At 44.8% G+C, this 13906-nt stretch overlaps 1 protein-coding gene across 8 annotated transcripts in view; it reads right to left on the bottom strand.

Annotated features, from left to right (window-relative positions):
* Window positions 1-13906, bottom strand: part of pacsin1b (protein kinase C and casein kinase substrate in neurons 1b) — a 372157-nt gene that overhangs the window by 11037 nt on the left and 347214 nt on the right. For 7 of the 8 annotated variants that reach the window (XM_038820244.1, XM_038820242.1, XM_038820248.1 and 4 more), the window contains 3 exons: window positions 12229-12349; window positions 7425-7546; window positions 4929-5033 (listed from right to left, as the gene is read on the bottom strand). In XM_038820244.1, the coding sequence (XP_038676172.1) occupies window positions 4929-5033; window positions 7425-7546; window positions 12229-12349 (348 nt within the window). The remainder of the gene's footprint in view (window positions 1-4928; window positions 5034-7424; window positions 7547-12228; window positions 12350-13906) is intronic. The other variant, XM_038820247.1, reaches the window with a different exon arrangement.

The following is a 13906-nucleotide window of genomic DNA, read 5'->3' as shown; positions in this document are numbered from 1 at the left end:
GGTACAGACAGTGAAGATGACGGTCCTCCCGACATTCCTGTTTGTTTTTCAGTGCCTCCCAATCTTTATCCCAAAGGCCTTTGTCGGTTTTGTGTGGGCAGGTAAAACCCCGCGAATGAAGAAGGTGATGCTGGAGCATGGCCGGAGGGAGGGTGGGCTGGCGCTGCCAAACTTTAGCAACTATTACTGGGCGGCAAATATAGCGATGAGGCAGCATCGATTTGGGCTCCAATCTGTAGCAACTATCGGTTTGCCCCAGGGAGACTAGATGGAGGGTTTCGGGGATGGCAGAGAGCAGGGATCGGGAGGATGGGAGATTTGTTTATAGATGGCAGCTTCCCCGTTTTGAGGGAGTTAGAGCAGAAGTTTGAGTCGACTCAAGGGAGGGAATGGGTTTAGGTATCTGCAGATTCGGGATTTCTTGCAAAGGCAGGTTCCAACCTCCCCGCTCCTACCGCCACGAGGGATACAAGATAGGGTAATTTCTTGTGTATGGGTGGGAAAGGGGAAGGTCTCAGATATCTATAAAGAACTCATGGGGTCAGAGGAAACGCAGACAGAGGAGCTAAAGCACAAATGGGAGGAGGAGTTAGGGGGAGAGATAGAGGCAGGTCTCTGGGCAGATGCATTAAGCAGGGTCAACATGTTCACATTATGCGCCAGGCTTAGCCTGATACAATTTAAGGTCGTTCACCGGGCACACGTGACGGTGGTCCGGATGAGCAAGTTTTTTGCGATAGAAGGCGGGTGTGCAAGGTGTACGGGAGAGCCAGCGAACCATGTCCACATGTTGTGCCCTACCGAACTTTAGGAATTACTACTGGGCAGCAAATATAGCTATGATCAGGAAGTGGGTAGTGGGGGAGGGGTCGGTATGGGAGTGGGTAGAGGCAGCATCATGCAGGGACGCAAGTTTAGGAGCATTGGTAATGGCACCTCTGCCGTTCTCGCCAACCCGGTACTCCACAAACCCGGAGGTGGTGGCGGCTCTGACAGTGGCGGAAGCATATGGGAGTGGAGGGGGCGTCGGTGTGGGCTCCAATTTGTGGCAATCACCGGTTTGTCCCCGGGAGGTTGGATGGGGGGGTTTTGGAGGTGGCAGAGAGTAGGTATTGGGAGACTGGGAGATCTGTTTATTGATGGGAGCTTTCCTTGTTTGGAGGATCTGGAGGAGGAGTTCGAATTGCCAGGCGGGAATGGGTTTCGCTATCTGCAGGCAAGGGATTTTGTGCGAAGGAAGGTTTCGACCTTTCTGCTTCTACCGCCACAGGGGATACAGGTTAAGGTATTTTCCAAAACGGGGGTGGGGAAGGGCAAGGCCTCGGAAATTTATGAAGAATTTATGGAGTGGGAGGGAACCCAGATAGGGGAGGAGAAGCACAAGTGAGAAGATGAGCTGGGAAAGGAGTTAGAGGCGGATCTGTGGGAGGATGCTCTGAGCAGAGTCAACATGTCCTCATCATGTGCCAGGCTCAGCCGGATACAATTCAAGGTGGTTCACCAGGCACGCATGAAGGTTGCCCGGATGAGCAGATTTTTTTGGGTAGAGGACAGATGTGTAGGAGGGCCCGCAAATCATGTCCACATGTTTTGGGCATGGAAGAAGCTTAGGGGATTCTGGCAGGGATTTGCGGATGTAATGCCCACGGTGCTAAAAACGAGGGTGGTGCCGAGTCTGGAGGTGGCGATCTATGGAGTGTCGGAAGACCCGGGAGTCCAGGGGCGAGAGAGGCTGACGTTTTGGCCTTTGCTCCTTGGTAGCCTGGAGATGGATCTTATTAGCGTAGAGGGACCCAGAGCCCCCAAAGTCAGGGGTATGGGTTAGCGACATGGCTGGGTTTCTCAGGCTTGAGAAAATTAAGTTCGCCCTGAGAGAGTCAATGTTAGGGTTCGTCCGGAGGTGGCAGCTGTTTATCGACTTCTTTGGGGAAAATTAAACTGTTAACAGATACAATAAGGAGAGGGTGGTTAGCATGGAGGTCCCTACTCGAGGCAGTTTCCTACTCCCCCTTCGCCCCCCCCACCACCTCTCACCCACAATTCCCCAAGAACAGTTGAACACAGTTGCCCAATCCATACCTAAACACAGTAAATGCAACAATCCACCCAGCATACACACCCACATTCCCTATATTGCCATCTCCAAACATCAATGTCCTCACACGTACCCCCATTCCAAGGGCTCTCAATAAATTTTCTCATCTCCTCCAATGAATCAAAATAGAATTCCTGAGGGCGGCATGTGGCACAGCGGTTAGCACTGGGACTACGGCACTGAGGACCCGGGGTTGAATCCTGGCCCTGGGTCGCTGTCTGTGTGGAGTTTGCAATTTTCCCCATGTCTGCGTGGTTTCACCTCCCACAACCCAAACATGTGCAGGTTAGGTAGTTTGGCCATGCTAAATTGCCCCTTGATTGGAGAAGAAAATAACTGGGTACTCTAAAATTAAAAAAAAAACATAGAATTCCTGGTTCTGGTGCTTGACCCACAGACGAGTAGGACAGAACACCCTGAACGCCACTCCTTTCTTGTCGAGGGTTGCTTTGACCTTATTGAACCAGGCGCGCCACTTGGTCAGCTTTGCACCCAAGTCCTGGTAGATACGCACCACATTTCCTTCCCAGGTACACTCTCCTTTGCCCACCGCAGAATCTTTTCTTTGTCCGGAAAACAATGCAACCTCACCGCCATTGCCCTTGGCTGCACCCCTGCCTTTGGCCTTCTCCTCAACGCCATGTGCGCTTGATTAGTCTTGGGAGAACAGTCAAAGACCCCCCCACGCCACCCCCACCCCCCACCACCGTCTCAAACATATTTGCAATATACTGTGTGGTCTGGGTTTCTTCAATCCCTTCAGGCAGCTCCACACTCCGGAGATTCTGCCTCCTGGGAGATTCTCCAGGTTCTCCACCTGCTCCCTCAGCTGCTTCTGGCCCTCTGCCACGAGCACCATTTTTGCCTCCAACGAGGCCAACTGGTCCTCATGATTCACAATCGACTCCTCCACCTTCTGGAGCACCGAACTCTGCGCCTCCTGCCTTTGCTCCACTCTCTCAATAGCCACCTTAATCAGCTCCGCCACCTTAGCCAGGTCCTCTGGGACCTCTTACCTCTGTTGTTGGAACTTGGCATTCAGAAAATCCACCAATTGCTTGGTAGACCAGTGGGCAAGCAACGATGCCCGAGAACCGCCGCCATCTTTCCCTCTGTCACACTTCGAAAGTTCTCCCGGCCAGACTGCTGCCCCTTGATCATTACACTCCTCACTCAATAAGCCATAAACAGGCCCCAGCGGAGGAGAATTCCTACCTCTCACTGTTCATGCAGTTTGCACCAGTAAACACCCCGTATATTGTGTAAAAAGGACCAAACAATTCCACTTTGAGCAGGAGCCACTAAATGTGCAACCAGTCACTCCAGATCCGCCACCAGAAGTCCTAAGTGCAATATCTAACTGCTTCTTGAAAACATACAATGTTTTGGCCTCAACTACTTCTTGTGGTAATGAATTCTACAGGCTCACCACCTTCTGGGTGAAGAAATGTCTCATCTCTGGCCTAAATGGTCTACCCCATATCCTCAAACTGCGACACCTGAGACAATTTACTTCTTCCCACATTCAGTTGAGGACTATTAAAATGACCTTAACTTGGGGAAGAGCTACAGTGCTACCATATAAAACACAAAAACTTTACGCAGCAAGCCAGTCAATATCTGTACAATAAAGTCAACATCTCAGGTGTAACCATTAATGTCCTTTTTTATTAAGAGGCACTGAATAACCTGGGTGTGTATTTCAGCACTTTGCTTTTCTGCCAGATTTGCAGCTACTGCAGGTATTTTTCTTTTTAATTGCATCTTCAAATACTTTTGTTATATTGATGTAAAATAGCACAAAGGAAATTATGAAAAGTTTGATTCAATGTACATTATTGCAACCAGCAGAGTTGAGGTTAAAGATGTTAGTGAAACACCAGTGTTTGATCTGTGAACCTACAGATCTAAAATAAATGAAGTACAGCTGGTTGGTTTTCATTAAAAGGAGAAGGAACAAAGGAATTCTTTCATAAGAACCTTCATTTGTGATAAAGAATATTCAGTACAAACTAAAATAGTAACATCCATTTTGGAGCTGTATGGAGAACCTGGACTTGGGTCCAAATGGCAGCTCCTTGACGTCCTTGGTAAGGACTCTGGAGCCAGTCCATTAGTAAAGGCGGAGCCACACTTTGGACCAGTCAAGGTGCTAAACTGGTACTGCTGCAACCTTGGAAACTGGACTATTGGCTGAAAACACTCAAGCATTAAGAGAGAGCGTGTAGGTCAAGTGTTTGCTCAGGTTCTGTGGTGACGAACCAGTTCTTGGGTTGGTTTAATTCATGCCCATAAACAGGTTTCCAACAGGATCATTCCAGAATGCATGGTGACATCATTAATCAGTTTAGCAAGAAGGATGTCCACATGGTCAGAAAAAACACAAAGCATCTATTTTGCATTTAGGTGCAAAATGGGAGAGGAGGTTAAACACAAAGTTATCTTCTTCCCCATTAAGCTGTACTTGATATTAGAAGTCGAGAAAAGCACTACCTTTATTTATGAGGCGACATAATGCAGACAGCATTCCAGAATATGAGTTCATTATGCAGATTCTTTGTTTTGTGTATATATATATATATATATATACATAAAACGAATCTAGAAAGATAGTGAGAAATTCATCCAGATACACGGAACGACCGTGACACAAAGATCATGGCAAATTGAGTCTTAAGTATATACATTACAGAGACAGAGAGAGGAACATAGCCAGGGCAATAATCCTATTGATAAATTGGCCCCCCTGAATAGTTAAACTTAAGTCAATGTTAGTGAATGTTAGTGAAAAACTCCAAGTCGCCCCCAACAAAGACAGACAGTTTTCACCAACTTTTTCTTTTCCTCTTTCCGGATCTCCTTCACCTCGTGGTTGACTTCATCTTCAGCAAAGGGGTTATTACTGTTTCGTCTCTCATTATTCTGGCAGATACTACCTCTGTTCAGGGAGTGAGAAAAGGACATCTGCATTTGTAAAGAATCCCTAGAAACAATTAACTGTTCACCAAGGTCTCAAAATACTAGTCATCTTTACCAAGTCACAGAATTGATCTTTTCCCTCCATCACTGCACATCATTAGCTGCAGGAGACTTTGGAACAACATTGACTATGGTTTCAGGTCCAAACGAAAGGTCAAGGAAACCTCCAACTAATTGCTACACACCAGGCAGAAATCATTCTTTAGGGTAGGTTACTTCAATGTGCACCACAAGAGAGCTTTAGTAGCAACACCACTGGCCACACTCTCAAGGACACAGTTTTCATTCTAGGAGTGCAATTTTCCCCATGAAACTAAACCTGTTTCACAGTTGCCTTTTCTCACCTGATTTTTCAGCACTTTTTTCAAATTTCAAAGTGTTGGCAAGGATCACACAGCCAACTGGGATTTAGATCCTAACAGACCAACAAAGCCGGAATTCTAATACTGGGGCGGCATTTTTTAAAGTTACATTTAAGCCCCCCCCCCCAACAGAGATCAGGATAGCTCCCTCAAGCCTCGGGATGCACACTCCACCCCAATGCCAACATTGCCCACCCACCATGGCATCAGGGCTTCCACCCCCACCCCTACCTCGCAGGCATGCAGGCTCTCTCTCCTCCTCCCCACCCCCCCTCCCCTCCACGGCACAAAGTCTATTAATTATATTAAAATTTATTTAAATCAACAAAATCATGTTCACTTTCTCGTTGTGCGTGAACCTGGTTATATCACCAGTAGGGCAGGGAAGATCTCAAGTGGAGAACTTGCCGGTGCACATCTTGAGATATAGCGGCCATTATGGGATTTGAGGCCATGCTAATGGGGCCATTAGATCGGGCCCTAGGTCTACGTCAGGTACTGAGGTAATCAACATGAGAAGGCAGTCCACTTCATTTCATCCTTATCAACGTGCCTGCTGTTGATACAATTGTCCCTACAGAATTGACAGAAATGACCAACCCCCAGTCCTTGTGAAGGCAAAGCCTTGTTTCTAGTGTGAGAGTTCATTTAGAATGAGGTACAAATCTAGTGAAGCCAACTCCATGTTTAGCACCAGGATCAGCAGACTATGGAGGGATATTTAGCACACTGGGTTAAATCGCTGGCTTTGAAAGCCTACCAAGCAGGCCAGCAGCACGGTTCGATTCCCGTAACAGCCTCCCCGAACAGGCGCCGGAATGTGGCGACTAGGGGCTTTTCACAGTAACTTCATTTGAAGCCTACTCGTGACAATAAGTGATTTTCATTTTCATATTAGTGATTCCACCATCAATAGGTCAGAAAAAAAGCTCTCCAGCATTCTCACATTCATTAGAGAATAGTCTAATGGAAAATAGAGAACAGCAGTCTTCTCAATATTTTGTTGGAGGAAATTTCTGCTCATCCAGTACTGGTTTCAGAAACACACTCAGACCCATCCACATCACTGCTAAAGTGATTGGAATTTTCAATAATACCATCATGCAACATTGACTCAATAAGAACCAGTTCACCAACGCTCAGCTTGGCATCTGATATAATGACATACAATAGGGTTGATCCAGACAGATGCTAGTGTTAGAGAAGAGGCTAGAAAAGCTGCCCTAACATCAAGAAAATATTCAACCAAGTGTCACTCCAGAGAGCTTTGATCCTCACTTACTTCAGTTCCTGCCAAAGAGAAACCATCCAATTGTTTGAGGCATATTTGACATTACAAAGGTGGTGGTAGTTGTTGGAGGGCAGTAAGGAGAAGCCAAGAACACCATTGGAGGAGTTCCTCCTCAGGGTTAAAGGACAAACCGTCCATTATAAGGAGGCTGCCATATGTACAATCCATTGGTAAGTTGCTACAGTTTACCAAAAGTTATTTCAACAGCATCTTCCTCTCCAGCAAACTCTAACATTGGGCAGAACAACAACAATTTTGTGGAAACACTGATAACCAACATGTTTGCCTCGAAGTCTCTTACTTGGACATACATTGCTGTCATTATTTTTTGGAGTTGCCATGCAAACTCATAATTTTGTATTTTCAAACTACTGGTCAGAGTACCTAGGAGAAGGCATTTCAGGTAATGCAGCCTTGTTGCTGCAGTCTACACTTTTCTACCTGTTACACAATATTGCTACCTCGACACAATTCATGCAGCCCAGATACGAGGATTAAAACATCATCAGTAAATGTACAAGCAGCTCTTAGAAAAACATTTGTTACTATGTGAAAGACAATTGTGAGTGGATCCTTGAGGGGCTGTATCTATCCAGTGTTCAGGTCACAAGGTGGAAGAATCAAACAAGAAAAATCAGACCCTTCGTTTTTTTCTACCACCATTATTAAAGAAAATGCCACCTTTGAGTGCACCTACCTGCCCCGGTCCGCTGCCTGTGTCACCTGCTCTCCTCCTGGTGAGGCGTTACTAACACCTTCGTTAACTTTTTTTACTTTCTCTCTTTTAGCAACTGGATGAGTCACATCTTGAGAATATTCCTGTAAAAGATAAGTTTTGCTCCTTTTAGGCACAGAAAATCCAAATAATTTAACTGCATGTAAACACATGCACGCTTTTGTTTTAAAAAAAATAAGACTTCTATTTATTTGGGCTTTTTATGACAACCAGCAATCTCAAATAATTTCTGACGTGGTTTTTGAAATATAGCTACTGTTGCAATTTAGGAAGCACGACAGCCAAAATGCTCCCACAAACAGCAATGTTGTAATGACCAGATAATCTATTTTTTGTGATATTGATTGAGGGATAAACATTGGCCAGGATACTGTGATAACTCTCCTGCTCTTCTGTGAGGTAGTGCTATGGGATCTATTACATCCACCTGGGCAGGCAGATACGGCCTCAATTTAACATCTCTGAAAGACAGCATCTGGCTCCACCAGTGCTTTCTCAGTACTACACTGGAGGGACACCCCTGATTTTTGCGTTCAAGCCCTGGATTCGGAGGCTATCAACTGATGTAGAGGTTGCCGTCCTCCCCGCAAGAAATGGAGGTGCGATCCTGCGGGGCGGCGGAGGAAAGGAGTGCGTCCTTCAGAGACGTCGGCCCGCCGATCGGTGGGCACCGATCGCGGACCAGACTCCTTCTGAGCGCCCCCCTCCGGTGCTCGATCCTCCCCCCCCCCCCACAGGCCGCCCCTGCAGCATTCGCGCCCTGTTCACGCCGGCAGCGAACAGGTGTGGTTGGCGTGAACCCGTCACCCGTCGTATTGGGCAGGCCGCTCGGCCCATCCGAGCTGGAGAATCGCCGCTCGCCCGTTACAAACGGCAAGCAGCGATTCTCCGAGCGGCCTGCCGTAAATCTTGGCGCGCTGTTTTGGGGGGGGTGGGAGAATCATGTGCGGGTGGTGCCGGGGCGGTTTGGTGGGACTCACCCGGCACTCCCGCAATTCTCCCACCTGACGTGTGTGTGTGTGTGTGGTTTGGGGGGGGGGGGGGGGGGAGATTTGCGCCCCCTTAATTTCTATGGAAAGGATCTGGAAAAAAATTACTTAATGTATACATAAGGCCTGAGGTAATAGGTTAAGATTTAAACAAGCTAATGTAAAATTTTTCCTCAGACTATCCATAACAATGATGTGGAGATGCCGGCATTGGACTTGGGTGAGCACAGTAAGAAGTCTTACAACACCAAGTTAAAGTCCAACAGGTTTGTTTCAAGTCACTAGCTTTCGGAGCACTGCTCTTTCCTCAGGTTTCACCTGAAGAAGCAGTACTCCGAAAGCTAGTGATTCGAAACAAACGTGTTGGACTTTAACTTGGTGTTGTAAGACTTCTTACTATACATAACAAGGAATTGGCTACCTTATTTCAGTGGTGAATACGCATTTCATACACACTTTATTAAAAGGTTTTTAATATCTTCAGAGCTGTGAAGAGCAAGCCCCACAAAAGAGAGACAGGGACAAGGAAGGCAGACCTTTACAAAAAACATATTCTCAAAATGTAGTGGTTGTGGTCATTTATTGCCCATCCCTAATTGTCCTCACAAAGGTGGTGTCGAGCTGCCTTCTTGAACCATTGCAGTCCATGTGGTTCAGGCATACCCATAGTGTTATTGACTTATTTTTAGCAGCTTGATGCAACATGCTAGGCCATGTCAACGGGCAATCTGGAGTCACATGTAGGCCAGACCGGGTGAGGATAGCAGATTTCCTTCGCTAAAGGACATTTGTGAGCCAAGTGTTTTTTATGACAATCAACAATGATCTCATGGTCATTATTAGACTTGACAATGGTTGGACTTGACATGATTATCATTAGATTTTTAATTCCAGATTTTTATTGAATTCAAATTTCACCATCTGTCATGGTGGGATTCAAACCCCGATCCCCAAAGCATTACCCTGGGTCTCTGCACTATTAGCCCAGGGACAATACCACCATCTTGACCCTTTTGACACAATACCCTAAAACAGTGACACCCGGGAAAAAGACTGAAAGCTTACACCAGGGGAGCTTGAAAGGAGCTTAAATCAAGCAAGACAACTCATTAATTTGGGGGAAGTATGTTTATTTTATTGCTTATTTTCATATTATTATATAAAGACGCATAGCACTGATTGAATTAAATGAATCAGATCACAGCAGTTCCTCTCTGTTCACTGGCTATGAAAGTGAGTCAAGCCTTTGCTTGATCTGCGTTTAAAGAGATCAAAGATGATCCAACAACTTCAATTTTAAAAAAATATAAAATAAAAATAAAAAATTGAAGCTTGACACAGACCAGGATAAAGCAACCCACTTGATTGGCACCTCATCCACCCTCTGAAACAGTGACAGCAGTGTGCACCATTTACAAGGTGCACTGCAGCAATTCTTTAGGAGCACCTTCCAAATCTGTGACCTCTACCACCTAGAAAACAAGGACAGTAGATGCACAGAAACAGCATCAGCTGCAAGCATCCCGCCAAGCCACAACCCATCCAGACTTCTGACTATATAGTTGTTCCTTCACTGTTGCTGGGTCAAAATCCTGGAGTTCCATCCTCAACACTGTGGATGCATCAACACCATATGCAATTTGGTGGTTCATGGAGACGGCGCACCATCACCTTTTCAAGGGCAAATAGAGATGGACTTGCTAGTGATGCCCACATCCCATGAATGATCAAAATAAAATAAAACTCACTGACAGATTAAGATACAGAACAATGTTAGAACATTTAGTTATCCAACTTCCCTGTTCAAACCACAGCTGGAGACAGTTCAGCTAATTTGCAGCCTTTTGTAAATTGCTGAGGTCTGTAAATTACTGGCTACATCACTGAAGCAACCGATATAAAATGTCCGACTTTCTCCTCTTCTCAAACGAGAAAGATTCTAATGAATCTACAACACGATGTGATGTCCAAGTGCAACACACACTAGAAAGCGAAAGGGCAGCCCCCAAAGCTGTTTTTTTCTAGGAAGCACTTGAGAACACAAGGCAGACCTTTAAACTTAGCATACTGTCAGACTTTAACAGTTCTTGGGGTACGGAATTACTTTATTATGTGAAAACGTTTATTTTTCTTCAAACAGAAAAATACCAGACAATGACATGTAAAATAGCTCTAATGAACAATCTGCATGGTTCCACCGGGTCGGGAGAAGAAGCCCAGCCGGGATGTCGGGAAACCTGCTATGGTCAGTGGGACGGGCATGGAGAACAGGTTTCCTGTCAGGCAAGAATCCTGATTTTGCCTCGATGCAGGATTCTCCAGCCAATCAGAATCCCATTTCCAGCAGACGGACCTGGAGAATTCCCCCCTTCCCTCCCAATAAAGATTAAACAAAATAAGTATTAGTGAATTGATCGATCGTAGGTCAAATTTGGCATGGGTAGTTGCAAAGTATTACCACAGAAGTGAACAATATAAACACACTCCAAATGGTGCTGAAATAACAAAATGCATTGAAAGAGGTCCACAGGTTTTACTGAAATTGACACACTGAATATCCATTCTCTACAAATGTAATGTGGAACTACAGTCCAGCTCCATGTAAGTTATGCTTATGCTCGAGTCAGTACACAAATCATACGTCACCTGGGATACCATTATTTCTGGGTCACCAAGATTAGGAAAGCATTTGTGCCTCAGAAATGGTTCAGAGAGACAGCCCCAATATTAATTGATGATGGGATAAACATTTTCTTTTCAGTTTTGTAAGGATGGAATTAGGAGACGTTGTCCGGCCTCAATGTCAGGGGAAGTTAGATCCAGAACACTATTATAAACTAAAATGTGACAGTAAGACAACTGAATAGGAGACAATGGCATACAACAAACAGTAAAGGGAATTACATGATATTCTTCACACAAAGGGTAGATCAGCATGTGGAACGGAAACAAAATAGAGGCAAAAACCCTGGGATCATTTAAAACTGTAGGGATACTTGATTAAGGGATGCCTGCCTATGGGTTTACTTTGGATGCCAAATTGACTCTGTATATTAACCTTGTGAAATCATAGAAAAGGCCGTCATTTATGTAATATCTTTCACCTGCTCAGGACATCCCAAAGTACTTTATAGCCAGTTAGTTATTTCTGAAATGGGATAGGTGCCATTCAGCAAGGTCTCACTTAAAGAAATGAGATGAATGACAAGTTAATCCATTTTTCTGCCATTTGCTAAGGGATGGATGTTGACCAGAAGTTCTTGCCTTTCTTCGAGTAGCACCACAGTAGTTTTTGTTCAACTGAGCAGGCAGATTTAACATTTAAGCCCAAAGAAAGAACCTCCAACAATGCAGCGTATTTTCATGACTGCCTCACAGAGTGTATAACCAAGGCTAGCACAAGTCCTTGAGTAGGGATTGCATAATCTCCTGACTTAAAAATGAGTGCTACCACTGAGCTAAGCTGAGACAACCCAAAGAGTTTCACAGTAGAAAATACTGTCACTAATCACCATAACTGACAGAACAGTTTTATATAGTTTTTAATATTTATACTTTATCAAAAATATTTTCCTCGTTTAGGTTCACATTTTATTAAGCAACAAAACAGCACACCGTGATGTACCTCAGAGCCACGTTCAGCAATGAGGTCAGGTACATGTAAGATAGCTCTTCAAGGTCACTGTAATATTTCAGTCAAGCGAGTAGTATTTTTAAATATATAATGTAACATTTTAATTAGATATATGTTATTATGTGGACAAAAGAATCGTTACCTCAAACTGAGGCCAGTTCATTGGCATTCCAGGTCCATGTGTACTGTTGAACCATTTTAGATCTTCCTGCGAGTCTGCAATCCGGATTACCTGCTCCAGCTCTCGGTAAATGTTGGTGTAACTGTAAGAGGACAGATAGATAAATGGTAAATAACACAACCCATTAATGGCTAAAAGTGAGCTACGCTATGCTCTAGTCATAGTTCTGCACATTCACTCCACACCACCCAGCTCCAATATTCATAACACTGTTGTCATGAGGCATCATTATGAACAGTTCCCCTGCTTGACAAAAGGTTGGCAACAGGGGGAGTGGGGGTAGAGACAATTTTAAGATTCACACTGTTGAGACACAATCCTCTAATTGAAATATTAAAAGTGGGGTTGCACCTGGCTTGTAAGATTTGACAGTCAGAAGAAGGTCTCACTTAAAGCAATGATCCTCCAGTTTCATTTAAAGCTCCCATGGACTCTAATCCTACTGGGCTATCCTGGTTAATAGAGTTGAGAAATCTAGGTGTAGAAAAAGGCTTCTGCCATAGAATGCCAAGAGCAAGAGGGATGGTGTAAAGAAGTAATGCTTGGGGACTGTCCAACTGCAAATGTCTCAAGGCATTTTCATCCAGAATTTAAGAACAAGAGGAGGACATTGGAGGAGGTTTTGCACAACATTTGAAGATGGAAGAGGTCACAAAAAGGAATAGCTTAATGTCAAAGAATGTAGGGTCAAGATGGATCAATCACCCGAAGGTAGACTAGAGGAAGGGGCAATGCCAGGAGATCAGAGTCAGGTATTGGATGGTACGCACTCAAATCCAGGACCAAAAATAATTTCAGAAAAGCCATGAAGGAAGATTTAAAGAGATCCTAAGACAGAATGAGTCTGTTTTTGATATTGCAACATAATGCCAATGCAGGCTCATTAAGATTGTCTACTCTGCAAAACGTTTCTTTCCAAACACCACTGATTAATAACTCATGAATAATACAGTTACGTGGTTTTCTGAATTGGCTTTGATGTTAATCAGTTTACCAGGGATGTTTCTGTGCAACCTGTTTCATCTGTATTCTGTAGTCAGTGCCGTGCCCTTGTTAGTATTCTAAGAACATTGTGATTTCAACAGTCCTGTTGTTTCTGCACTAATGGCTGTTATTTGCTGTAATCTGTAATATAAGAATTTGCCCCAGTTCTATACAAACATTACTGATCCTTCAGTTTCATTTAAAGGTGGGTTGCTTTACACTACTCACAGCCAGCAAGTCCCTCATTATCTTTAAAACTTGCCGTTGTGTGTGTTTACTAATGATGCAGCTCACATGTTTATGGGGCCTTGTTGTTTGTTTGGGAGAGAATTAGACCGAGCAGTAGCTGAGCATATCCCTTTATCTAGCTAAATGGATGCGGGCGGATTAGCAGGAACATCCAGGATTACGTGGAAACAAACAATACGGGTGAGGTAGCAGTGACAACGGTCTGGGAGGCACTGAAGGCAGTTGTCAGAGGGGAGCTCATCTCAATTCGATCCCATAGGGAAAAGAGAGAAAGAGCGGAGAGGGAGAGACTAGTGGAGGAGATAGTCCGAATGGACAGCACATATGCGGAGGCCCCCGAGGCGCGGCTACTGAGGGAGTGGCGGAGTTTGAACTGCTGCCCACAGGCAAAGCGGTAGCACAGCTG

The sequence above is a fragment of the Scyliorhinus canicula genome, chromosome 15 (assembly GCF_902713615.1).
Source record: "Scyliorhinus canicula chromosome 15, sScyCan1.1, whole genome shotgun sequence".
NCBI lineage: Eukaryota > Metazoa > Chordata > Chondrichthyes > Carcharhiniformes > Scyliorhinidae > Scyliorhinus > Scyliorhinus canicula.
The sequence above is the reverse complement of the archived record's forward strand: the minus strand, read 5'-3'. Positions and strand labels throughout refer to the sequence as shown.